Raw genomic sequence first — 27,796 nt, 5'->3', positions numbered from 1 at the left:
CTCCTCCCCCCCCCCCCCACCCCGAACAAAATAGAATTTATATAGAAAATATATACTTTTCTTTCAAAGAACCCCCTCCATATCCCAAAAACCCTGAAAGAAACCCTGCTTGGCTACGCCACTGTCCATACCGTTAGCAGCTACACAAGTTTTATCGTGCCAGGAAGTTAAAAGATAAATTATTTTTATGGGAAAATGAAATCATTCAACTTCTTTCATTCAAAAGAAAATCGAATCAAGAACAAATGGTGGTCTACAGGCGTAAATGATGTCATAAACCTAAGGGGGGTGGAGACTTTTGACTTTTATGACGCGGGGGGGGGGGGGGGGGAGTTGAAGTGTAGTTCATGTTTTGTATCTTATTTTCGTTATAAATTTGGTGATGTCATATCAGGGGCAGAGTTTCTTCCAGGCATCCCCAAAAAAATGTCCACCCCCCCCCACCCCAACGAAATAGAATTTATATAGAAAATATATACTTTTACCAAAGTCCGACCCCCGGAAATTTTAGCATCTGGTTTTATGTGTCCACATATGACGATCGAGGGTAAAGGTTAATAGACTGCATAGAAGCGTGACAAATCAAATAAAGCGTAAAATTCTAATGGTGTCAAATGTAGGGCTATTCGAGACAAAAGTCGTAGGCCATAGTCTAAAAAAATGTGACATTTTCAATCGACCGCTGCCCCATATAGCATTAATGAAAATCAACATTTTTACATGGGTCGTCCTTAAAGTCACTGACCTAAAGGAGGGAGAGGGAGTCACACTTTTGTGACTATGTGCAATGATAATTGAATGGGCGCAAGAAAGTGAAACAGCATGCTAAATATATTGTTGAAACAAGGTAAAAATGGAGGCAATATGCTTAACGCCATAAAATAAACGTAGACCTAAGAAAAAAATAAATCATATTTATAACGGCAACAGTGAGTCCAGGTCCCCTTTTTATTCATGGGAATTGGGGAAAAAAGACAATATGACTATTTCCCTCTCAAACCCAACTCCTACTAAGTAGTAAAGTAGCGCCAAACTATTCGGTTACGCCGCTGAGAAATGCTTATTTTTAAAAAGATAACCATTTTAGTTAGGCAAGGCAAGACACATTTTCACTTTCGTCTCACTCGCGCCGCGGACTGACGACTTCCGAAACGAGGCTTATGCGGGGAAACATTTTTAGTAGGTGGTGTCCGAGTTTATGAAACAGGAAGTGGATGTAGGTTGATTTAAACGAAATGTTGTGTTGCTCGTAGATCTAGATGCAGGAAGTTGTGGATAGTGATAGCTGGATCTATTCTGTTTTGTTTTATTATTGTTAAACATTGTATGTCTCTGTACGTTGAACCTTTAAGTAAGTTATATTTTAATATTCTACCGGCTTGGGTGGGCTTGATTTAAAAAAAAACAACAACAAAAAACTCAAACTAGGATTCAAGTCAACTGGGGGGGGGGGGGACGACTGTGGACACTTATAAAAACTAAAAACTGTTATTTTTCTTATGTTATGCCTAATTCATTTAAATTAAATTAAATTATAATAAATAGGCCTAGATCTAGAGAAATATCTATTTTAATTTAATCAAAGAAGAATAATTGCCTGAGGCCTATGAGAATATCTGGTTGTAGTTCTAGTCTAGATTCTATCTCAATCTAGTCTTAAGAATTTAATAAGATTAAGTTAATAAGTAAGTCTAGCCAGTGGTCTAAAGCAGGGGTCTCCAATTTTTTCAGTCCGAGGGCCGCATTAACTATCAAATTTCAGTTCGGGGGCCAGTTAGTTCCAAGCATGTCTTTCATTTTTCTGAGCAAAGTTCCTCAGCCACCTCCAACAAAGTTTTTTCCGTGGACAAAAAGATCTCCGCGGGCCGGATGAGAGGACCTAGCGGGCCGCATCCGGCCCGCGGGCCGTAGTTTGGAGACCCCTGGTCTAAAGTAAAAAGTTAGTTATAGAATTTTAGTATACGAGCCAACCTGCGGCGTATCATATGCCGCTATTTTAGTTGTTTTATTTTCTACTTTTCAGTAATTCATAATTTGTGAATTCGACTGTACCAATACTGCAACTGAAAATATTTGCTTTAAAACACTATCAGTAGGTTGTTAAGGACAATACTACCCCACCCTCCTTTCCCCCTACCCTACACCCCCCTGTGAAAGCAGCCTCCTCTTAGTTACCTCCCCTAAGTTTAAAATTGTTTCAAACTAAATTATCTGCCCCTAATAGCCGTCACTAAACCCGGCTCTATGATTGTAAACATTTAGCGTGAACCAAAGCTCACCAGACCATGTAGGGGTGGGGTGGTAGGGAGCGCTCTTACAGCTCTGTGTTTTCTAGCTTCTCCAAGAAGAGAATTAGGGCCTATATATATAGATTATAGAATTATAGATCTAGTATTAACTATTAGTTGACTTTACTAAATAAATTGTCATAAGTTGTTAAAAATATTATTTAAATCACCAGTAATTCAGTTTAAAAAAAAAAACCCACCTAAAACTAACTAAAAAATTTTTGTCTTTGTGGAAATTGAAGGATGCTGACCTTGTACAACAAGGGGATTCAGAAAATGTTTGCATTTTATAAAACTAAGGGGTAGGCTAACCCATAAATGATAAATGTCTGAAGCACAATATGCCCGGAGGGGGTGGGGGTGATTAGAAAGTGTGAAAATACACTTATGAATTTGTTAAAAGTAGGCTAGTGTTTAAAACTAAGCTTTAGCAGTAAGTTAACAGTTTTTAATAAATAACAATTTAAAAAAAAATCTTTGATCCATAATATACTTGTTGACTGAGGTCTGTGAAAATTTTTGTAAAGATATTGTGATCGTATAATTTTTGAGGATGGGGTGGGGGTGTTGGGAGAGTGAGATGTTATTTTAGAAAGATGTCTGACATTTTGTGATATGGAGAGAGGAGGAAGGGTAAAAATAATCTTTAAAAATCATGTCATTATTTAGAGATAACCCTAACAAATAAAAAAAAAAATTTGCTTCAGGGGCATAGCCAGGTTTGTAGGTTGTGTGTAGACTGCATACAAAGGCACTAGCATTTCACTGCAATGTTGCTCACAGATTCAACTGGTCTCCCATTTAATTTAAAGTAATAATTGTTTTGAAAAATTGAAAATCATTTTAAATTTTAATCAGTTTTTTTAAGGGACAGCTACTCTTACTCCCCACTGGCTGTACCTCTGATGAATATGGCTGTATTCAAAATTTGGATTTAATATGAATATTATAAGGTTAACTATTATTGTACCTTGTTCTATTCTTTCTATTTCTAGGTAGTTTGTTCCGGTAACTCCTTGGATTACCTAAAAGTGGGAATAAGCTGAGCTTAATTAAATTTGGTGCAAATTGCAAGTAATACCAAGCTTGTGATAGCTGGGAACTCCCCATTTTTTAGTTAACTGGCAGTGTGTTAGATTCTTGTTGGATATTTACTGAAGCAAGTGTGTTTGCAAGTATGGCCTCCTGTGTTCTCATCACGGCCATCATATGTGTTCTAATCACCACCGTGGCCATCATTGTTGCGTTCGCTACACCCAACTGGGTGAAGTATCATAATCAGGTCCCTGGCTCTGGTGTGTGCAAGTGTGGCGACTGTGACTGTGGCATGTGGCTTCAGTGTGAAGGTGGAGTTCAGGACGGGTCCATTGACAACTGCAAGTGGTATTTTGCTGATGAGTACAGGATTGAGAGGGACTTACCCGGTAGGTTCTCAGTCTAATCATTATCATTTATAAAACATCACATCTTTTTCAATTCAGCCCCATTTTTAACTATACTATGACACTGTCTTTACTTTTTCATCAAGTTTTTTTTTTTTACAATTTAATAACGGGTGTTAGGGAAAGTAAGAAAGGCAACTGGGCATACTTTTTATAGTGTTGTTTGTAGAAATCATTGAAACAGATGAACTCTACTTCATATGCCTCATTGTGTCTTAAAGCATGAATTGGAAAAGATGACGAATTTTACACCATCTATTTATACATTATTACTTCTTATTCAATTCTGTTTATAGTTGATTAATATACATTATTATCGTATACACTACTTGGGGGTCATCCATTTGTGTACTTTTAAAGGGGAATTAAGTACATTTTTGTGGACGGGGGGGGGGGGGGTCCAAAATCCAAATAATGTGTGGACGTCATAAATGGATGACCCCTTGTTTAAATTATATAAATATCATTGCAAACATAAGGTTAGATTCGGTTTGTTGTTTGCTTTATATTGCTCGTATTTGTGTATTTGTAATACATGTAAAGATCTTCACTCACAATCTGAACTCTAGACCAAATCCTATGATTATTCAACCGGTTTTGTTTACTTATTTGTACAACTCCTATTTGTTGTTTTTTTTGTGTTGAACTACCACAATCTAAACCCTATGGTGAAAGTGTTGCTATAGACACCAGCCCCACTTTTATGTGAGCCTGGCTAACTGAAAAGAGAACGCATGTTTATGGATTTGTGTTCATTATTTTAAGATTACCTGAAGGGCATGAAGTTTAATGGTTAGAGAAGTGTCAGTTGGAAGTTCCACTTAGTGCTGTGTACTTGAGGCTGCTTTAGGGCTGCACTCAAGGAATGATCCACCAGAGCTGGTTAATTAGTTTGACGGTGCGGAGCTGGTTAATTAGTTTGACGGTGCCACAGGTGATCACTCATAGAGTTGGTGGAAACTTTTTTTCTGTCATTCCACTGAAGAAGGGAAAGCACCTGTCTCATTATGTTGATGCATAATTTACAGTTAGGGGAAGTAACTCACTGATGTAAAGGGAGATAAGTTTCTAAAACTGTGGTTCTTAGATTTTTTTGTTGATTTATGTTTTATTTATACCAGCTTAGTAAATGTGTTAAATGTTAGTTTCAGGAGCTTAATTTTCTGTGTCTGAATTTTAAGGGTATCTCTGTTGGTTAAAATATAGATAGCTGTGTTTTAATGTTAAGTTCCCTTTTTGAACTTGACGGTCCATGGGGCTAGTGAATAAGAGTTCCCCTGTTTCTGTGACCTCAGGGATAGTGTGGTCAGTACTGTGCCCACCAGCCTTTCCTTGCCTAACATGATTTAGGTACCCATCAGAGCTGGACGGACTCAGTGATATTCTGCTGACTTGAAACCAGATTCCAACTAGAGACTTTTAGGTTAGCAGTCTAGTGCTCTATCTCTAGGCCATGCCATCCCACTGTGTTTTATGATTCTGTGTAAAATGTCTAGTGCTTTTAAATTTGATGAAAAAGTTGGGGGGGGGGGTGTCTTTTATTGGGACATTTTTTCTGGAGGTGTATACTAGTCTAGACTAGTCTAAAACTAGATACGAAACCATTCTGGGTATTCAGCTTGCCTCTTAAAATATTGGGCCTACATTCTACCATATACATAGTTCAATAGGTGCACATTGGGCCTACATTCTACCATATACATAGTTCAATAGGTGCACATTGGGCCTACATTCTACCAAATACATAGTTAACATAGTTCAATAGAAGGCACATGTCCTACATTCTACCATTAAGCCAACATATTATGGTCCACACAAACCATTGTACAGCTATTTTCTTCTATGACAGTGAAAGGCGGGGAATGTTACGCTTTTCTTTGAAATATTGTCTTCATTTCACACTAGCTGTTCAACGACTACAATCATCCCAGTGTCGCCCCATTGTAAGGACAAGCGTTCGTCTCATGTGGCCTGATTTTTGGCCGTGTTAGTCATTTGCCGTGTTGGCTTTTGATTTGAAACAATAGTCTGTGTTCTTTAGTTTCCCTTCACTCCTGCTGTTACTCGTATTTATTTGATTTGTATATAAAATCGGTGCATGTTTTTAAAAAACCTCTGTATTATCCGGCATGGCCCTCCCTACTTGTTGATTGGTTGTATTCGCTCTTTGATAGTTTTTTTTTTAATTTTTACAAAATTAATATAAAAAATTTCTGGATTGTTTAAGCCGAATGCGCTGGTAATCAATACATTAACTAATCGCTAGTACTTGTGGGTGATTTGGTGATTAGTTAACTAATCTCACCGATATTGATTACAGGCGGGGGACTGAATGGGCGCTCTGCAACAGAAGACACTTCTTTCATTACGTCTTCTATCTTTCCCGACATAGCGTGTCCTTTTTTTTTCTTCTAACCCATGCCCCAATCTTAACTCTCACTGCAGAAGCAGAGAAAAAAAAACCCTCAATATTAATAAATTAAGCCCGAGGGATGACGTGTTCAGTTGGGAGAGCGAATGATTGTCAACTTCTATAGTCCCGAGTTCGGACCCTTGGATAAATGCGTCTCGTTTGATGTGGGCAACAACATGATGACACGTAATAGTAATAAAGCCTGTTCTGCTTTGCCTTGCCGGTAAACATTTTAGACCTATTTTTTCTTATATAACTAAGAAAATACAATTCATACTTAAGAAGAGGTCTTGTCATTATATGGTTGTTTAATGTTTTATGTGGAGTTTCTCTCTTCTGTTTCGTGAAATATATCTTTGTACGATCCCTTATCGGTATTAGTATTCACACAACTTCAAGATGTCCATTTTTCTGGGTTGCATACACCATGCAATGTAATTGTTTCGTATCATATTTAAATGCGCAGTTCTTTTGACAATTAATTTTTTTTTAGAAAACACTAGTATCACGGCATTTTCAAAAAAAAATCCCAAAGAGCCTAACATTTATTTGGTGAAGTGTTACACTTTTGATTACTTCCGGGACGTGGCTCCAAATGCCACTTCAGATTATTAAAAAGCACTTTGTTTTTAATGTCTGAAGCACCATAACCGTTAGAGATGTACGAGTTATGTAACTCGGCACTCACCGTGTGTGGACGTGTGCGTGTACAAGTGACTGTATGGCGAGCAAAGCTTCAAATAGGTTGAAGTAATTTGTCGTTTAGACTTAATTAGGTCACGCAAAAAACCACAACTTCTAAAAGTAGGTCACTCAAAAAACCACAACTCTGCCATTTTTCTCACCAAAATTTGCAGGCAATCCAAGAAAGCATTTAAGTGCTCTGTCCATTTTTTTTGTTTAATTAATTCATCAAATTATTGTATTCTATACTAGAAAGCATCTAGTTTATACGATGTTGGTTCTACTGTTAGCGGATAGCAGGAGGGATTGTTAGGCATCCTTCGCGGGTTGTGAAACATATACCACCTTATGGGTCCTGGTTGGGTTTGGTTTATCGGTATGTTTGATAAGCCATTTGTACTAATCAATGAAAGGGTACATGCAGTATTACGGTTCAATGTGTTTTCGTCGAGACTGGTCAAGTGGTTAGCACCAACTTACATTGCTAGCAGACACAAGGGCCATGTACTGTACAGAGTATTTTTTAGGCATTTCTGGGGGAGCATTGCACCGACCACGCCCACCACCCCGCCCCCCGGATTAAATAGAATTGTTTTTATATAGGCCTATACTTTAACCATTTTCCCCTCTTCGGAAATATTAACCCCCCCCCCCCCCCCCCCCAACCAATGTCGGAAGTTTCAAATCCTCCCCTCCCCCAAGCGTCAGAAATAAACATTAGCCAGATAAATATTTAGCGTGATTTAGGCGGACCTATGCCCGTTTGATGCTAGGTGGACATCAGGCTGCATGTGCTACGTTCAGACGGGCTCAATAATAGCCGCAACTTCTCCTGATGGCTGCGTCCATCGTGGTTGGAGATCGAAGGCCAACGTGTTCAGGGATCGATCACACATCTGCACAATCGCTGCACAACTCTCGCGTGTGCGTGACCACACTGCGGTTTACGCCACCTTCGTCTTCACGCTGCACAACATGGCTGCACACATTGCACAAAGTATTTATTTCGAATATTGATTTGGAATAAACTTTGTCCGTTTTTGTTTTTATACTTCCTGTCCTTTCTCACACGGACATTTTGGCACTTAACGAGTAGCAGCGACCTTTAACCCGTCGGGTCAAAGTTGAATGACATGGTCCACTTGAGAGAATGTTGTAGGTCACTTGGTGGCTAACTGCCAGGTTTTGACTCGCGTCAAAATCTGGGTCACTTTAATTAAGCTTGTTATTACATAATCTCCGAACATAACTCGCATGTCTAAATTCCCCCTCAAAAAAAAATAAAAAAATAAAACCAAAGAAACAAACAAAGAAAACCACAAATGCTCGAGTCATTGTAAGAATTAAGTCTTATTTCCTTTTCAGCAGTGAAAGGTTAATTAGTCTCTGTGTAATTAACAAGTCTATATTTAGATCACCGGAAGTGAGCCACGCGACAATAGGTGGTGAGCACTCGGCGAAGGTCTGCTTAGATGTAATTCGTGCAAAGGTCTGCTTTGATGTAAGGGGTGCAAAGGTCTGCTTAGATGTAATGGATGCAAAGGTCTGCTTAGATGTAATGGGTGCAAAGGTCTACTTAGATGTAATAGGTGCAAAGGTCTGCTTAGATGTAATGGGTGCAAAGGTCTGCTTAGATGTAATGGGTGCAAAGGTCTGCTTAGATGTAATAGGTGCAAAGGTCTGCTTAGATGTAATGGGTGCAAAGGTCTACTTAGATGTAATAGGTGCAAAGGTCTGCTTAGATGTAAGGGGTGCAAAGGTCTACTTAGATGTAATAGGTGCAAAGGTCTACTTAGATGTAATAGGTGCAAAGGTCTGCTTAGATGTAATGGGTGCAAAGGTCTACTTAGATGTAATAGGTGCAAAGGTCTGCTTAGATGTAAGGGGTGCAAAGGTCTGCTTACATATAATAGCTGTAAATGTTAACCAACAGTGTGCGTCTGACAGATTTGTACATGTAAGTGCTAGATGGACAGAGGGTCGGCGTGGTCTGGCCGGTAAAGCTCATCGTTGCCAGACCGAAAAGCCCTGAGTTCGAACCCTCTGGCAGATTAGGCTCGATAGCGTCGGAACGCAACAATCTGGGAGTGAAAACAACAAAATCAAACAACTGCTGCCTTGCAGTTTGTTCTTGGGTGACAAGTCCTACTTTTGTTTGTAGGAATCTCGTCCAACTTTACAATTAAGAACTAAGAAGATTACAGATAGGAACTAAAAAGATAACAATTAAGAAGAAGAAAAAAAGGTTGATGGACTGTTGTTAGACAACGTATACATTTTGTTTTGAAGGTCTGCTATTTGCTTTTGCTGGAAATTTTTAGTTTTAAGAACAGCTGTTATATTTTACTGGAATTTTTAGAGTAATTAAGTGTCCACTAGCCACACACTGGGAAAGTAATTACAAAACACATTGTTAGCCTATAATTAATAAAGTGGTTGGTGGATAACCTCTAAGCGTTTATTCATGCTGAAGTAGATCTGTCTATCTGGCATTTAAATTGTGCGTGTTGATGATTATGATCGCATGCAGTTTTAAAGCTTTATATAAGTAGGAAATATCCCTTGTAAGCTAAATAGAAGGTTGAGGTACTGTTTGTGTTAACGTTACAATAAAGATGTTATGATTGAAAAAGTATATATGTGTATGAGTTAGGTTAGGTTAGCCTGTCGCTGTCCTGGGACACAGGGCGCTTACAAGAGCTTTCCTGGGCTAGTCTCTCTAACTGTCCTCAGGTGTATCCAATCTTCTTGGTGTCTTCTTCCAGGTTACGTCTCCAGGTCTTTCTTGGTCTGCCTCTATTCTTTTTGTCTTGTGGATTTTAGGTGTTGGCGTGTCTTGTTGTGCTGGATACAGGCTTCCTATGTGTGTGGCCAATCCATTTTCTTCGGCTGACAGTTGACTTGTCCGTTTCCATAGTACCTTATTTCTGATGGTGTTATGTCTGCGCATTTGAATGATCTATCTTATGCATGCGTTTATAAATGATTATATTTTCTTCTTATTTGTGGCAGTTATTCTCCACGTCTCAGCTCCATAGAGTAAAACATGCTTTACTAGTGCGCCGAAGACCCGGATTTTTATTCCAAAAGTTGAATTTCCAGAGTCCCAAACACATATTTGGTCTCGCTAAAACAATCTGACATATTTGGTCTCGCTACCAAAAAAACCTGGCATGTTTTGGTCTCGCTAAAACAATCTGACATATTTGGTCTCGCTACCAAAAAAACCTGTCATGTTTTGGTCTCGCTAAAACAATCTGGCATGCTTTAGTCTTGCTAAAACAATCTGACATATTTGGTCTCGCTAAAACAATCTGGCATGCTTTAGTCTCGCTAAAACAATCTGACATATTTGGTCTCGCTAAAACAATCTGACATATTTAGTCTCGCTACCAAAAAACCTGGCATGTTTTGGTCTCGCTAAAACAATCTGACATATTTGGTCTCGCTACCAAAAAAACCTGGCATGTTTTGGTCTCGCTAAAACAATCTGACATATTTGGTCTCGCTACCAAAAAAACCTTTCATGTTTTGGTCTCGCTAAAACAATCTGGCATATTTGGTCTCGCTACCAAAAAAACCTGGCATGTTTTGGTCTCGCTAAAACAATCTGACATATTTGGTCTCGCTACCAAAAAAACCTGGCATGTTTTGGTCTCGCTAAAACAATCTGGCATGCTTTAGTCTCGCTAAAACAATCTGACATATTTGGTCTCGCTACCAAAAAAAAACAAACCTGGCATGTTTTGGTCTCGCTAAAACAATCTGACATATTTGGTCTCGCTACCAAAAAAACCTGGCATGTTTTGGTCTCGCTAAAACAATCTGACATATTTGGTCTCGCTACCAAAAAAACCTGGCATGTTTTGGTCACGTTGTGTCAACACGGCTCGAAGTTTAGCCCTGCCGAGGAGAACACACGAGCTGCTGGCTGTGTCAACACTCACCTGTGGGGACCTGGACCTTTCAGATAAAAGTCACGTGGTTTGTTGGGGGCTTCTCGTTTGATCGGACAAACTGAACGTGCCCCATGATGCCCCTAGTCTCCAGTGTTTTCCCATCAGGTTTCTTAACAGGCCCTTGTTTTCCCATAAGATTTATTAATTGTTCCGTATTTTCCCATACGTTTTCTTAGTTGTTCCATGTTTTCCGATAAGCTTTCGTAATTGTCCAATTTTTCCCCCCACAAGGTTTCTGAATAGTCCCTTGCTTTCCCTTAAGGCTTAAGGTTTTCCTTCTTGTCCCATGTTTTCACACAAGCTTTCATAGTTGTCCCGTGTTTTCCTATAAGCTTTCACAATTGACCAATTTTTTTCCTCATAAGATTTCTGAATTGTTCCGTGTTTTTCCTTAAGGATTTTCTATCTCATTATGTTTCCCATAATTTTATATCACCTACGGTTTCTCCACCATCCCATAATGGCTATAAGGTTGACATAGTAAATTATTCTGAGATTGATATAACAAACGATTTCCATTGATCTACCTGTTTCTGTATGCTGTCGCCGTCTCTAATCGAGACTGCGATCGAGAGCTGCATTGAAATGTTGCGTCTAATTTACACATCGGATGCATTTGATCTTGTCGCGAATTTACTGCTCTTGCATAATGAACCACATGGTTCATTTAAACACCTATACAGAAACGTTTGAGCATATTCCTGGTGGGTTAAAATAACATTAAAATTAGATCAGTTTTGGTTTGTTAAGTGAACATTTTTTTTTTAGAAATGCAGGGATCTAAACGTTTTAATGTAGTACAGAGAAACAAACTTGCATTTATCTTCATTCGACGATAAAATAATTGTGTATGATTGATTTTGTTTTAATGGCGCTTTGGTGTTTATTTAAGAGGGGGGAGGATGGCACGCAGAAATTGGTGAATTAAAAATAAAAATATGTGATAAAAGTTATTGTTGAGTCTCCCCACACAAACCACGCTATCACTAGATCATCCCACGTGACCGTAGACACCACGTGACCCACTGTTTATGAATGCGATGTACAGAGCGATCTGTAAAACACCGAGGTTGTGGTGGCGGGAGGACGCCGGCTTAGCAGCTGGTGGTCGTGAGATCTAATCCCGATTAGACGGAGGAGGGTGAGTAATCTCTCGTGACATGCTCATAAGCTCTTTATATGGTAACCCGGGGGGTGGGGGTGGGTGAGGTCAGATTCCCAGGAATGTGGGCCTGTCTTTTTAAACGTGTTGGATAAAACATGTTTGAAACAGAGTAAACCTTAATGAATTCATCTTCTACGTGTTCACAAATTGTCACTCATTTGAACGTCGACTGGACGTATTCGGGGCTGTTGTTTTTGTCCAATATCCCTGCCCTAATCTTGACTCTTACCCAATAGTGTCACGAGGTGGGGGTGTGGGGGGGGGGGGGTGCGGTCCGCGCCTGGTGACACGATTTAGGGATGCCAACGAATTAAAAAAAACGCGAAATTTACACACACAAAAATGTTTGGTCTATTTAAAATAGTGAGATAGGGAATGGAGAGGAGTAACACCTAGGCCAAAATACACAATTGTTGGACGGTAGGTGGAGTAGGGGGTGGCGGTGACACCCTGTGTTACCGCACCTGGGGACACCCCACCTAGTGACGCCACTGTCCTAACCCTAATGTTAAAGAAAAAAAAAAGAGCGGCACAATTAACTCGTCCTTTTTCCTATCTCTACCTTATTTTCTTTTTCCCTGTACATCGCGTGCTACATTTTTTTTTGCAAGTGCCGCTGATGCACCCTATCACACGATCGTTATGTTTTACCTTAATCCAAACTATTATAGCGATACCAATTTGGGAACATCTTAAGACGATGATGTATTGCCCAAAGGCATTTTATAAGAGCGAGGAATATACTTAAGACTAGATAGTGCACACAAATGGCTTCAACTTTTTTTTTTTTACTCCTTTTCTGAAAGTTTTTGGGATGCATTTTAAAATTATTAAAAACAGGGTTTTCTAGTTTCTGTTCACTATGAGTGTTGTTTAGGCGAACCCATAAGACGCCGTGTTAACTGAGATTTCTATCCTCACCCGCCTGAAGAGCTATCTGTATCAAAGCGTGAACTAAGAGTCGCCGCCCTTGTCTGACGCAAACCTTGTACTGACCACACCTAGCCGACAGCGCGAACTGCTAGTTCAACATCTCGCGTTCTTGAGCGGTCATCGCTAACGAGTTTTTGTAATCTTAATTGGCGTGGCGAGTCGGGTCGAGAAGTCATTAGGCAAACACGGATTGGATTGCTTGTACCTGTTGATAGCGGCATAGTTGGTGGTGGTGGGGGGGGGGGGGGGGGGGAGATTGTCGCGTGGGTGTGGATAAATCTTGTTGTTCTTGTCGTATTGTCGAGCCGGATTTTTCCATTGTTTATTCAACTCTTTGAGTGACTAAAAGAAATTTGGTCAGTCAACAGAGTCTAGTCGCTGTTTGATGTTCAGTGTTTTTCACCATTGAGGGGGTGGGGGTGGGGGAGGGGAGGGGACGGTAGATAGGGTCCTTATAAAAGTTCTTGTTTGGGCCAGGGTTTCTTTCAGTGTGTGAGTGGGGGGGGGGAACAGGGCACCGAAACTTCGGGGTTGAGGGGAGGGCGGACGCTGGTTAAATTTAATATTTTGTATAGGCCTATAAATAAAACTTATCATATTTCGTCGGGGGGGGGGGGGAAGGAGGGGCAATGTGAAGGTAGCCTGAAAGAAACACTGCTTTCACACTGGTGAAATCTTTGTTGCTCAGTATTGACCCACTTGTGTTGAGACATTTGCTTTCAAACTTTCCAGATTCATTTATTTTTAGTCGAACAAAAATGAGCTGAGCGCGTTATTTTTAACGCCCACGTGATGAACACCCTATACCACGTGGTTTTGTTTATTTACAATCGGCTCCCATTACGCCCGGCTCCACCACACTAGTTTTCTAAGATTGTCTAATCTTGGTCCAACAAGTCCTGTCGGTGACCCCCCCCCCCCCCCCCAAACCACACGACCTGCGCCGTTTCTTCACCTTTAAATTAATTCTCCCTAACAAACCCACTGGGGAGCCTTTACTGTTAGAACATGTTTTCACTCGTTAAAATGTTTTCAAACCAGAAATCCTGGTTTGACTTGTTGCCACACTAATCTAACGTCGAGTAGAAAAAAAAATGAATCCTAGTACACATGTTGTTTGGAGAAGGGGGAGGGACTGGGATGAGTCAGTTTTGTTAAGAAGGCGTAGTCTACATTTAAAGGCGAACTAATAGGTGAATAGGTTTAGGTATTGATTTTATTTCAATTAATTATCATTCGAGACTTGAGACTTAAAATGCTGGCTTTAAATGGAAAGACACGTAACTTGCAAAATAAGAGATATACTAGACTTAGGCTAACACATAAAAGGATATTTTTTTTATGTGCTTGTGTTTAGCCCTGGGGTAGTACGTCATGTCAAGTCTATCATTTCTTTGTTGTTTAAAATGTATAAAAAATGTGCCATGGGGATAGTTTTTCTACAACTTGGCTCTATTAAAACACATTAACATAATCTGTTTGTGCAGGGTTTTTTTTTTAAATATTTTTTTTTTTGCTCTTTCATTTTCGGTACTTGCATGAACTCTGGCGCACTTTGTTACGGAGATTCGCGCAAAGACTCGACGTTTAGGTGGACCCTAGCCAAAGCATCTTTCCGTTTCTTTTTTCTTTCCCCCCATCTTCAAAACCTCATGCGGTCTCTCGTTACCGTGCTATTTTTAACTCGCCGCGCCCTGCACGTGGAATGTTTGTCACGCCCTCACGGCGCTGTCAACTTTATCAAATGTTAAACAGGGAGAAGACGGGGGTGAGGGGAGGCAGGGGGGGGGGGGGTCAACTTTATTAAATGTTAAACAGGGAGGGGGTCAACTTTATCAAATGCTAAACAGGGAGAAGTGGTGGGTGTGTGTGTGTGGGGGTGTATGTGGGTGTGTGTAAGGGGGGATCGAATATCAGTCGCGATTGTGAGTGGCTGAGGGGATGTGGTAAGAGAAATTGGCATAAGTGTGTTCTGTTAAAATCTATATACTTCAACTATTTCGGGTATTTATACAAACGCACAAACGACTTAAAAAAATTCTGGTATCGATACGGTTGTGAATTCGTGTATTGATATTATTGTTGTAGTTAGGTTTATGATTTTGGTTGTTGTATTGTTAGCTCTAAGATTGCTATATTAGCAACAAGAACAACACAAAAAACGCCACAAAAACAAACAACAAACGCTAACTTATTAAATAAGAACCCAGTTCCGTTATGGTGCGACAGATCGACCATTGCCTGATATCGTCGCCAATCGCTTCAATATCTCACATGTTAACCTTTCCAGGGTTTAAGTTCGGGGTTTAGGGTTAGGGTTGGTATTTCTCAACACTTATATAAACCTCCGGCATGACCCTTGCCAGTCAAGTAGCCAAATAACCCTTCCGTCCCCCCCCCCCCCAGTATTTACATATCAATTGGGAGACGTCACACTGAATGCACCTGTCATTAGCACACACACCGGTGTCTACGACTGTCGAGGGATCAATAGCAGATCAATGGCTACCAGCAGATCTACTGTGTGCTGGCTGCCAGTACAATATCAGCATATAAGGTTCTCCACCGACCAAATTACCTTGTCAGAAAATACCTTCATTACTCCAAGTAGTCAGAAAATACCTTCATTACTTCAAGTAGTCAGAAAATACCTTCATTACTTCAAGTAGTCAGAAAATACCTTCATTACTTCAAGTAGTCAGAAAATACCTTCATTACTTCAAGTAGTCAGAAAATACCTTCATTACTTCAAGTCAGAAAATAGCTTCATGACTTAAATTTAGAAGGCTGTTTGCTCGTGCTCGATAAATTATGAAATTTTTACAAACTACTTCATGAGAAAACGATTTGAACATATCATAGATGTTTACTGAACACTTCACACCGTACCACGTCGTAATATTGCCGAGTAGATTTGTATTCAAAGTTATTGCCCTTTTTAGCTAGTGTGTCATTTACATTTGAATGCTTCGGGGTGAGGGGAAGAGGGGGTGGTGGAGGAGAAATCGAATTCTTTATAAATAAAATACAGCTCGTATACCCCACACCCACACCACACCTCTACACCCCCACATACGAGACCCCCACACCCCCACAGACGACACACAACCCACCACTCCTGCTAAAAGTTCAAGTATTGACACTGACGTTCTTGTGACGCAATTGGTAAAAAAATAAATCTGCTTAACGTCTGCTTTTCATTTCACCTGTCAATAGGGATTGGTCACGTGATTGTTAAGCTTCCATTTCTTTTTTTGTGTTATTTTTGTTCAGGGGATTTTTTGAACGTTTTCATTGGTGAATGTAAAGCAGCACCATGATAGAGGTGTGTCATTCCCAGGGGATAGAGGGACTTTAGTCCCAGGGGATAGAGGGGGTTCAATGTCAGTCTTGAGATAGAGGGGTGTCAGTTCCAGTTAATAGAGGGGCGTCACTCCCAGGGGATAGAGGGGCGTCAGTCCCAGGGGATAGAGGGGTGTCACTCCCAGAGGATAGAGGGCGTCAGTCCCAGGGGATAGAGGGGCGTCAGTCCCAGGGGATAGAGGGGCGTCAGTCCCAGGGGATAGAAGGGCGTCAATGTCAGTCTTGGGATAGAGGGGTGTCACACCCATTGGATAGGAGGGCGTGTCATCTGCTCATGACAAAAGGGTGTCAGTCTAAAATAATATTTGAGCCAGTCTGACGTTCAGGCATCTCTCGGGGGAGGTGGGCACAGCCCCCCCCCCCTTCCTAAGGACGAAATTTAAAAAAAAAATAGAAAAATATGTGCTGTAACCACTTCTCCTCCTCAAGCTTCAAGTGCCCCCCTCCCCACCAACAACGGTGCAAAATATCTGAAAGAAACCCTGGTCCCAGCTATAACGGACAGTTATCCACCACCAATCCGCCGAGTTGATTATATTACAAGTAACTCATTAGGTTACAGTTCCTTATTACTCGGCCACATAACTTTCAACTTTCCAACCCCCCCCCCCCCCCCCCCCCCCCACATGTGTCTGTCTTACAAGCCACGGACTCGTGTCTTTTGTCAGATAAAATGATGATTTATTTACCAGCCCTCCGGCAAGCCTCGGGCTAGGAAAAATAAACAAGCTAAGATTTACCGAGTGTCGTGTCTCCCCCCGCCCGTCTCTTTAGCAAAGTAAAGTATGTCTTTGTTCTTTTTTGGTCTAACTTAGAGTGGACTCAACACTTTGACATACGTAGACTCAATACTTTGACATACGTAGACTCAATACTTTGACATACGTAGACTCAATATATTAAAAGACGTAGACTCAACCCTTTCTACGACTAATGTGAGAGCAGGACATTTTCCCCGTCAATTCCACCCCGACCCCCCCCCGCCCCCGATGAAATATACCCCAGTCGATTGCCCCTCCCAAAACCTTTAGTTGGACAATTCCCCCCCCCCCCCCCCCATATCGATGACAAAACATTACCTTAACATGTTAATGTTTGTTATGGTCACAATTTGGACTTGGGCTTTTAGGCTCTAAGGCTTTTATATTCATCACTTAGTGTAGTGGAATTGTTGTGTAATAATGGCAAGAAGAGATATGGCCGCCAATTGTTTTAGTATAACTAATGCATTGTTGGGGGGGGGATGTATGGATTTAGAACAAAATGGTCTAAATCTCGAAAAAAAATGTTTGTATATAGTACATACTTTTCTGAGATTTTGAAATTTCGAAAACGAATCCCATCAGTAGTGGTTGAGATTTTCTACCAACAGATTAGGAGATTCATCCATTGTTTTCACGTCATCGCAAGACTGATCCGCCGCCATTTTAATCTCCGTTCCCGTCATTCCTGCCGTCTTCTCCCCCAACGAAATGAAATTAACGGCCCCATTTGTCGGCTGGCCGAGTGACGCATCTAGTCCCAGGATTAAAATATCTCGTCACCCGTCTGCTTACGGGAAAAAAAATATGTTAAAAAGTTGGAACGGAATCACCAAAACAAAATGTTTGGTATAGAAAATCAGCTGATTAGAGGGAGGCGTTGCTCTGTTGTTTACTTAGCATTAACAAGGACAGAGGCTGATCTCCAACAATAGCAACAGTCCAGATAGAAAATAATTATGTTGTCTTGTGTCAATGTCTTGGTTAGCCAGGTTTTTAAAAAAATGCCCGTTAAAGAAAAACTGGTTTGCCAGGTAGTGCGACGATTTTTCTTTTAAATCTTTTTTGATTTATTTTTTAGTAGGTTTGGTTTTTTCCCACATTTCAACAAAGGCATGTAAGGTGTTAGAAGTACTACGCTGAATGACTAAAAAAAATGACTGCAAGTCTGACATTGCTGAAAATCTAACATCCCTGAAAGACCAATAGCCCTGAAAATTTAATATCCCCGAAAGTCTAATATTTGCTGAAAGTCCAATATCCCTAAAAGTCTAATATTGGCTGAAAGTTGAACACCCCTGGATGTCCAATATCCCTATAAGTGTAACGCCCCTGAAAGTCCAACATAACGTTTTCACCTTAATGACGTGCAAGGTATGTCGTAGCTGTCAAGTTGCATAGTGCCAGGTAGTATTTTACCTGCCAGATTATGTATGCATCACATTTCCGTTTGAGCTCGTTCGTCAAGGACGTGTCATCTCATTTAGTTGGCCTTCCCAGAGGTGCTCAACTGTGTACACAGAACCAGGGTATGTACACATGGGTGTACACGTGATGGCTGTAACACGGTGGATGTACACATGCACATGTACAGTAGATGTACACTAAGATGTAACACGTGTTTCTCCTAGCATATGCACACCTCCCTTAGTACTAGTCCACACCTCCCCTAGCACTAGTCCACACCTCCCCTAGCACTAGTCCACACCTAGGTACTAGTCCACACCTCCCCTAACACTACTCCACACCTCCCCTAGCACTAATCCACACCTCCCCTAGCAGTAGTCCACACCTCCACTAGCACTAGTCCACACCTCCCCTAGCACGTCCACACCTCCTCTAGCACTAGTCCACACCTCCCCTAGCACTAGTCCACACCTAGGTACTAGTCCACACCTCCCCTAACACTACTCCACACCTCCCCTAGCACTAATCCACACCTCCCCTAGCAGTAGTCCACACCTCCACTAGCACTAGTCCACACCTCCCCTAGCACGTCCACACCTCCTCTAGCACTAGTCCACACCTCCCCTAACACTAGTCCACACCTCCCCTAGCACTAATCCACACCTCCCCAAGCACTACTCCACACCTCCCCTAGCACTAGTCCACACCTCCCCTAGCACTAGTCCACACCTCCCTTAGCACTAGTCCACACCTCCCCTAGCACTAGTCCACACCTCTCTTAGCACTAGTCCACACCTCCCCTAACACTAGTCCACACCTCCCCTAACACTAGTCCACACCTCCCCTAGCACTAATCCACACCTCCCCAAGCACTACTCCACACCTCCCCTAGCACTACTCCACACCTCCCTTAGCACTAGTCCACACCTCCCCTAGCACTAGTCCACACCTCTCTTAGCACTAGTCCATGTCTCCCAGTTTGGAAATAGAACTGTTCTTTGTTGTGTGTATATCACACAATAAAGCGCCTGGAGATTTAAAACTATTTTTCTATCGGTCTTCTACAGTACTCGCAAATCACGACCAAACGTAAATTTTTATCCCATTTTTTGCATTGGGATTAACTTTGGTGAAGTGAAAATGAAAGCTGATCTCCCCACACTTGTCCCACTTGACATAGATAGTTTGCTGTATATGTTTTGATTTCTACATTCATTATTGATGACCTTTTTAAAATCTAGGCCACGTGATTATTATCATCAATCATCGTCATCGTCCTTGATGTTGTTGTTGCTACGTTTGGACCAGATTTTAATGATACAGCGAAAAAACAAACATTCCTTTTATATAAAGTTATAAAGCATAGTTTCATTTCTTTAAATATCTGTTACTAGTTCAGTTCGTTTTTTTTTTAATATTGTACCCACCCCCTTTTGTATATAAAAAAAGTATCCCATCTAAAGTACAGTTCGGCAATACTAGACAGATCTCTTGGCTGAATTTGAATTATGAATAGTTGTAGATAGTCTTATCAGTGTAATCAAACCAACAGACGTGAAACACGCAGTAAATTTGAACAAACAGGAAGTTCTTTAAAATTATTTCGAATCTAAGAGTTGTCCAAATATTTTATTAAATTATCATAGAAGAAATAAAAAAAGCTTGCTTCTCTACCTCAACTCTAGATCTATTTTTAAAAAAATAACGAAATCTGGTTAAAATGTATTATTTTTTTTTCCATAAAAAGTAATCGCCGCATTTAAAAATAAAATAAACCGGGAGTGATCTCCCCTAAACTTTCTCGAATATTTTAATATAAAATAACAGGGGATGGGAACTCGGGCTATAGACATGATTTTTAATCCATTTTAAATACTTAAAGTTTTAAAAATAGAATAAAATCTCGTAGACAAATTAATTGCACACCAAGTGAACGCGAAATAAAAAAGCGCATAATAGTGCGCAATATTATTAGTACTTTTAAAATTTACATTAGTTTTTTGAGAAATCGGAAGTAGCGTAAATTACTACTTCCGGTCAACGGAAATTACTCAAAATTTAACAGAAGGTAGAGAATTAAATCTTTTACTTACATGTGAAATTTCATTTATCTATCTGAAATAGTACTCAAGTTATAGGCTTTTGAAAAATTCAAAGTAGAAAAAGTACCACTTCCGGTTATCGGAAATCGCTCAAAAGTTGATACGGATCTACGATTTTGATAAAATACTTATATATGAAATTTCATCAACCTAGCAGTAACGGTACTCAAGTTATCGTGTTTACACACGGACACACAGACACACACACACACACACACACACACAGACATACGGACAAGATTGCAAAAGTATGTTTTTCCGTATCAGTGAGGTGTAAAACGTCGAGATTTGTAAAAATCTCGATTTTTTTTTGCACGATTACAATACTTTCTCTATACTACGTATATACGAGAAAGTAAAAAAGGCATGAAACCGTAGGTAAAATTCGTGACGTGAGGTTGCCAGATTTATTGTTTCATTTCACGCCACCTCAAGCCACTCTCGCCTGAACGTTTGAATCCTTTGAAGATGTTAATTTAACAGTGCTTAGGGGTGGGGGGGGGGGGGGGGGGGGAAGGCTTGATTTGTGAGCAGGCTAAATGCCGCGCTACACAGAACTGGAATAAAAAGGTTCAGTCCTTGGCTACACGTAAACGTTTAACTTTTTACCAAGATGCTATATCTGTGTGTGTATGAGTGTATATAGATCTATATGTTAATTGTTAAGTTTGTTTATTAAGTTTATTGTTTGGTCTACCGGAACTAAAGGCTAAATACATTTCAAGGTCCTGGTGTGAAAAAAACAAGTTTATCTTTTATTTTAATCAGACCACTGGTTACCATCCTACTAACCTCTCCTCCCCCCCCCCCCCCCCCCACCCCGTCATAATTTTTAAAGTGGAAAAGTGAATGGTACTTTAAGTAGTTGTAGGTACTGTTTGATGCTGTTTACCATATGACTGATGCAGTCTGCCACTTGACTGATGTTGTATACCACTTGACTGATGCTGTATGCCATGTGACTGATGCTGTTTGGCACATGACTGATGTAGTCTGCAATGTGACTGATGCTGTTTGGCACATGACTGATGTAGTCTGCCATATGACTGATGCTGTTTGGCACATGACTGATGTAGTCTGCCATGTGACTGATGCTGTTTGGCACATGACTGATGTAGTCTGCCATATGACTGATGCTCTTTGGCACATGACTGATGTAGTCTGCCATATGACTGATGCTGTTTGGCACATGACTGATGTAGTCTGCCATATGACTGATGCTGTATGCCATGTGACATGACTGATGCTGTATGTCACGTGACTGATGCTGTATGTCACATGACTGATGCTGTATGCCATGTGACTGATGCTGTATGCCATGTGACATGACTGATGCTGTATGTCACGTGACTGATGCAGTATGCCACATGACTGATGTCATGTTTCACATGACTGCAACACAGCACTGCCCTGACTAAGAAAACAAACTGTCCTTACACCAGGAAAGGTCAAAGGTCCTGGCACCAAGCAAATCTATCCACAGTGTTGACTTACCACTGAGAGTTTTCTCCCCTCCCCCTAATCTCTTCATGAGTTACACTGTACACAAGTTTATGCTGAAAATAGAATTGTACTGTTACAAAGGTTGATCTTAGACTTCATGCTAGAGTTCTTAATCTTTAATATTAGATCTACATGTGTACAGCTGGTTTCTTGTGCTAAGTGGTATTAAGCAACTTAGCCACTAGAAAATTCTTATAATAGAATCACTCAATAGAGATTATTCAATCAATTTTTACATAAATCGCATAAAATTTTAACCATATCTACTACAAATTAATATATTTTAAGCTGCTTAAAAATGTAATTTAAAGACATTTTTTATTTTCGAATTATATTTTTTTTTACATTGGCAGTAATACATCTTAATTTATTTTTGTTTTTTAAAACTGTTTCTTTAAAATTTAACATTGTTCTGTTGTTTTTTTACTTACATAGACTGGTTTAATACATTAAAATAAAGACTTGTTTTTGTACTTTTTCTCAGGTGTACTGGTTAAAAACAGTTATTGTTTTACACTTGTTTTTTTACTGTTACAGAATGGTGTAGACAGCCATATTTAGCCATCTTTTTTTTACTGTTACAGACTGGTGTAGACAGCCATATTTAGTCATGTTTTTTTTACTGTTACAGACTGGTGTATACAGCCATATTTAGCCATGTTTTTTTTACTGTTACTGACTTGAATAAGACAGTAATAACCATGTTTTTTTACTGTTACAGACTGGAATAAGACAACCATATTTAGCCGTGTTTTTTTACTGTTACAGACTGGTGTAGACAGCCATATTTAACCATGTTTTTTTACTGTTACAAACTGGAATAAGACAGCCATATTTAGCCATGTTTTTTTACTGTTACAGACTTGAATAAGACAGTAATAACCATGTTTTTTTACTGTTACAGACTGGTTCAAAGCAGTCCAAGGCCTGATGACCTGCTCCATAGCCACCAGTCTGATAGCTTTGATCATTGGTCTCTTCTCTCTTTGCTGCTCATGTAAACACTGCAGCCCACACCAGGCAGCCATTACATTTGTTTTCCTTACATGTAAGTACATGTGACAGCCATTACATTTGTTTTCCTTACATGTAAGTACATGTGACAGCCATTACATTTGTTTTCCTTACATGTAAGTACATGTGACAGCCATTACATTTGTTTTCCTTACTTGTAAGTACATGTGACAGCCATTACATTTGTTTTCCTTACATGTAAGTACATGTGACAGCCATTACATTTGTTTTCCTTACATGTAAGTACATGTGACAGCCATTACATTTGTTTTCCTTACATGTAAGTACATGTGACAGCCATTACATTTGTTTTCCTTACATGTAAGTACATGTGACAGCCATCACATTTGTTTTCCTTACTTGTAAGTACATGTGACAACAATTACATTTGTTTTCCTTACATGTAAGTACATGTGACAGCCATTACATTTGTTTTCCTTACATGTAAGTACATGTGACAGCCATTACATTTGTTTTCCTTACATGTAAGTACATGTGACAGCCATTACATTTGTTTTCCTTACATGTAAGTACATGTGACAGCCATTACATTTGTTTTCCTTACATGTAAGTACACGTGACAGCCATTACATTTGTTTTCCTTACATGTAAGTACATGTGACAGCCATTACATTTGTTTTCCTTACATGTAAGTACATGTGACAGCCATTACATTTGTTTTCCTTACATGTAAGTACATGTAAGACAATATCAAAGAAATGAAACCATTCAATGGAAACTTGCACAATTACTGTGATATTTGCTGAGATACAACTTCTGTGAACCCTTTTTTTAAATTCCACTCAACTCCAGGGCATTTTTGTTTTCTTAAATCTAGCATTAATAGACACTGTCAAAGAATGACAACATGTACATTGTAGCATAATAAAACATTTTTCAACGAAATATGACAAAAATTAAGATGTATTAATATAATTGGTTTAGATTAACGCATTTTTCTGTATGCTCAGTTTTTCATTTTCGCATTTTTTGGGAACTCTTAAGATGGTGTGGTTAGGTGGTTGTGTGACCTCCGCATATGAAAGGATAGTGTGGTCAGCACTATGCAAGCCACCTTTACTTTTCCTAACATGAGTTATGTACCCATCACAACTGGGTTGAATCAAGGACGGTCTACTGACTTGCGCCCAGATTCAAACATGATACCTTCGGGTTAGCAGTCTAGTGCTCTACTTGTAGGCCACACCATCCCCTGCACAGTGTTAGACGTAGGTTTAAACCTGACTTAGCCTCACTGGATCTATCCTGCTTATTGTCTAATGTTCGACAAGTTAAAAAAGTAAATACTGGCATCTATACATGCCAGTTGACATCAGCAGTAAGGGTCTGTCAGCAATACACGTCTGCTTCAGCAGCCTCCCTGGCACCAACACTACTTGAAAGGATACTTGACCTACTTTTCTTAGGAACATTCCCCCTCTCCCCTTCCTTGTTACTGACTATATGAAGATCATATTATTTTTCTTCTTACCAAGTTATGCTGGGGACTATATAAAAATATTTTTCTATTTATGCCAAGTTTTGCTGGAGACTCTATAAAGATCATGTTATTTTTCCTCATTTGTTAATTATAACTGGTACAAAAAAGATTCCCCCCCCCCCCCCCAACTGCATATGTTAGTATATATTGTCTATTAATGCTGGTATACATTTTAAAATAATACTTTTCCCCTTTTGAATATTTTACTCGTATAATTATTAAATTAAAACTTTTCTCAACTTTATAGTTCTGCTGGTAAAATGATTAAGACCATACTTATCTCTACTTGTCTAGTCATGCTGGTGACTGCGTCGGTCTGTGTGTTTGGAGCTAAAGGCTACATGGACTACGGCTACACCGTGGTAGCAGAGGACAGCAGTGACAAACAGAAGATGTTTGGCTGGAGTTTTTGGGTGGCTGTAGGCGCCGCTGGCATGTCCCTGATCTCATCCATCCTCTACCTCTGTGTGGACCGCAGTGATATTGGCTATATAAATTAGCCATAATTCTGTTTTGTATATACATTTTTTTAAGGTTTTCTATTGCTTACATACATAATCACTATATCATAATGATGTCACATGTCATAATTGTAAAAAAAAATTGTCACTTTTTTGGAGAAGATAAAATACTTTTAAGAAGAATTTTTGTGTGTAAATAAATGAAGTGTTTACTGTAGCTAGTTTTTGAATAATGAGGTATATTTTTAACAATACTTAAAATTTACTGTAATAACATGTATATATAAATTGAAAATGTTTCTTGCCTCATGGGCTCTGTCTCTAAAGTCTCTGTAATAAAATTTTTCAGCCAACTGAATTGTTTAAAAAAACATGGCAACTTTGAAACAATTTTAAGCAACCTTCATCATTCTTTTTTTAAAAGGTGTCAGTGGTTTTGCTACTCTGATTTTAGAATTTTATTTCCAAAATGTCTTATGTATTGGCAGCTCTACAATTTAAAAAAAAAAAAGAGCTAATATTACCAATACCTTTCTTCCATTAAAATTTTTATATTGACAAAGAAGGTTTTTAATTTTGGGGGCTGGTCCTTTCAGTGAATGTATGGATTTGTTGTTATGTGTTGACTCGCGTTTATAATGTTCTTTAAAATGTCTGCATGTAAGCATCAGAAAGGGCTATACCTCAAAATGATGTAACGGTCTTATTTCTAACAACGTAAAGCCTAATATTGTTTTTTCATGTTGGTTAAAGTAAGAGAAATGTCAGTTGTACTGACAAGTCATGTATTTACCTGTGAACAGGTGTCTTGCACTGATCAATTATTTATTACCAAAAATTCTTGTCAGTTTTCCCCCTTATGATTGAACATAATAGCCACCTGCTGTACATTTTTCCTGGTAATAAGCCAGAGTTCACTCCCCTTATAAAACAATCAGTTATTTCTGAACTTATCTAGTCAGATTCTAATAAAGATATTTCTTGAACTGAAAATGTGTTAAACATTTTTTAACCTGAGAAAGTATTAAACATTTTTTTAAATTAAATATTTTCAGCTCATTAATATATAATTTTTATCTCCTAATTTAAAGAACTGTGTATCATTTACAACAATATTTTTAAAAATTAATACTCTGTTGCTACCTAATTTATTATTTCCATACTTTCATTTTTATGAACAATTCACTGAATTATTTAGTGGAAAATATTTTTTAAAAGTGTACAGTTTTAAAATCATTATTCTAAAATTGTGTTGCAAATAGGTAGATTTTTAAACAAATTTTTAACTGAAGAGAAGCAATTGGTTTTTATTGAGTTGAAATTAAAAAGCAAACCTGAAGCTAAACATTTTAATATTTTCTCTTGATACATTTTCAGTGAGCAGTTTAAAATATTTTAAAAATTGTATATAAAATACTTAGCTTGTTGATTTTTACACAAGATTTTTTAAACAAAAGACTCAAAGCAATTAGAACACTTCACAAAATTTTTTCTTTCAATCAGTTGGCACTTGTATATAAAACAAATTTTCTTGTGACCAGAGTTTTACTGTTTGTGTTAACTTTATTTGAATAATGTTAAAAGTTATCTGTATTATATGTATTGTGTAACAAAATAAATTAGTGCTTAACTTTTAAAAAATTATATAATAATAAAAAAAAAATCACGATTGTTTCACATGATTACTAGTCACACTATGTTTGCTGTCAAGACAGTGTTTTATAAAATAAAATATTTTTAATTGATCCTCCCTTTCTAAACCATATCAGATATTGACCTTCTCTTTTACAAAGCTGACCTTCATGTACCCAGATGACCTAATTAATTCACCTGAACTTCTTTTCTTGTACTCAGCTGTTATACACTGACCTACTTGTATGTAGCTGACCCAATTTAATTTATCTGACCTACTCTTGCACACAAAATGTCTTGTTGACTAAACAGTGAAATTACTTCCATCTTGACAGGAGAGGCCAGACAGTTTAAACTTATGGATTTGTTTGCGGTATTGATTTTTAAATTTTCTTGTTACATGTTCCTAAATCTGCAGCAGAATAATCTACATTTTTCTTACTCTTGTTGAAATGAAGTAATAATATGTGTAAATAAATAAAATATATATTTATTATAAAGCTACTAATCATATACAAAATATTCTCTAATTAATACATGATGGTTATGGGGTATTGTATGTTGAAATATTTATATTTAAAGATTTATGAATGAAATGTTTTACGCAGCAGTTATGTAGGACTAATATGTTTAAATTTGATAACTCAACATAAAAAAATATTTTAGGCAAGTTAATATTTTAAATGGCTGATAAAAATACCTCTCTGGGCTAGAATTATTTCGAAGTAGATCTATATATTTTTGATGTTTGCAAACATTGAAACCCAACTGCTGAGATGCCTTAAAAGTGATAGATTAGAAAAAAAAAATCATGCAGCAAACTATTTGTACTTATGACTAGCAATTTTTTGTGACACTAGCAAGGAAGTGTCGTCATTCCATTCTATGATATTAACAGGTTTGGAGCTACTTATATTTTAACATTTTTGTATGTATTTTGTCACCTATATTTTTTTAACAGTCCATTGTTTTTAAAAATAAATAAAATCACTCAATTCAGAGTTTTCATTTTTTAGCGCAATTTCCATACGGACAATTGCGATTATTAACTCGTTCTGGATGGATGTGTGTCCAATGTGTTTCCGCAGCTTTAAGTCGTATCTCCTCCTCAACGAAGCAATATCGAGGACTAGTTCCAAAAGCAAATATGTTAAGCAAGTTCCGAGGA

At 38.7% G+C, this 27,796-nt stretch overlaps 1 protein-coding gene across 4 annotated transcripts; it reads left to right on the top strand.

Annotated features, from left to right (window-relative positions):
• The first annotated feature begins 1,121 nt into the window (after window positions 1–1,121).
• On the top strand, window positions 1,122–27,623 carry LOC131953661 (uncharacterized). 4 transcript variants are annotated; one of them, XM_059316964.1, is made up of 4 exons: window positions 1,122–1,216; window positions 3,288–3,712; window positions 22,925–23,068; window positions 24,830–27,623. In XM_059316964.1, exons 2-4 carry the CDS (start codon window positions 3,466–3,468, stop codon window positions 25,033–25,035), a joined length of 597 nt encoding a protein of 198 aa, XP_059172947.1. In that variant the 5' UTR covers window positions 1,122–1,216; window positions 3,288–3,465; the 3' UTR covers window positions 25,036–27,623. The 4 variants fall into 4 exon arrangements, with proteins under 4 accessions (XP_059172947.1, XP_059172946.1, XP_059172945.1 ...); XM_059316963.1 differs by having other exon boundaries at window positions 1,124–1,220; XM_059316962.1 differs by having other exon boundaries at window positions 1,130–1,334; window positions 3,284–3,712.
• Window positions 27,624–27,796: the final 173 nt, after the last annotated feature.

Source organism: Physella acuta, unplaced genomic scaffold (genome assembly GCF_028476545.2).
Source record: "Physella acuta isolate Inbredline_101_S28 unplaced genomic scaffold, ASM2847654v3 ptg000937l, whole genome shotgun sequence".
Lineage (NCBI taxonomy): Eukaryota > Metazoa > Mollusca > Gastropoda > Physidae > Physella > Physella acuta.
Note: the sequence above shows the minus strand (reverse complement) of the source record. Positions and strands in the feature narration are given on the sequence as shown.

Bases quoted from the DNA above. Each gene is read 5' to 3' on its own strand.
- LOC131953661 (XM_059316964.1), top strand. From the start codon at position 3,466: ATGGCCTCCTGTGTTCTCATCACGGCCATCATATGTGTTCTAATCACC. The intron at 3,713-22,924 runs GTAGGTTCTCAG...TTACTGTTACAG, and splicing joins GATTGAGAGGGACTTACCCG to ACTGGTTCAAAGCAGTCCAA. The intron at 23,069-24,829 runs GTAAGTACATGT...CTACTTGTCTAG, and splicing joins TACATTTGTTTTCCTTACAT to TCATGCTGGTGACTGCGTCG.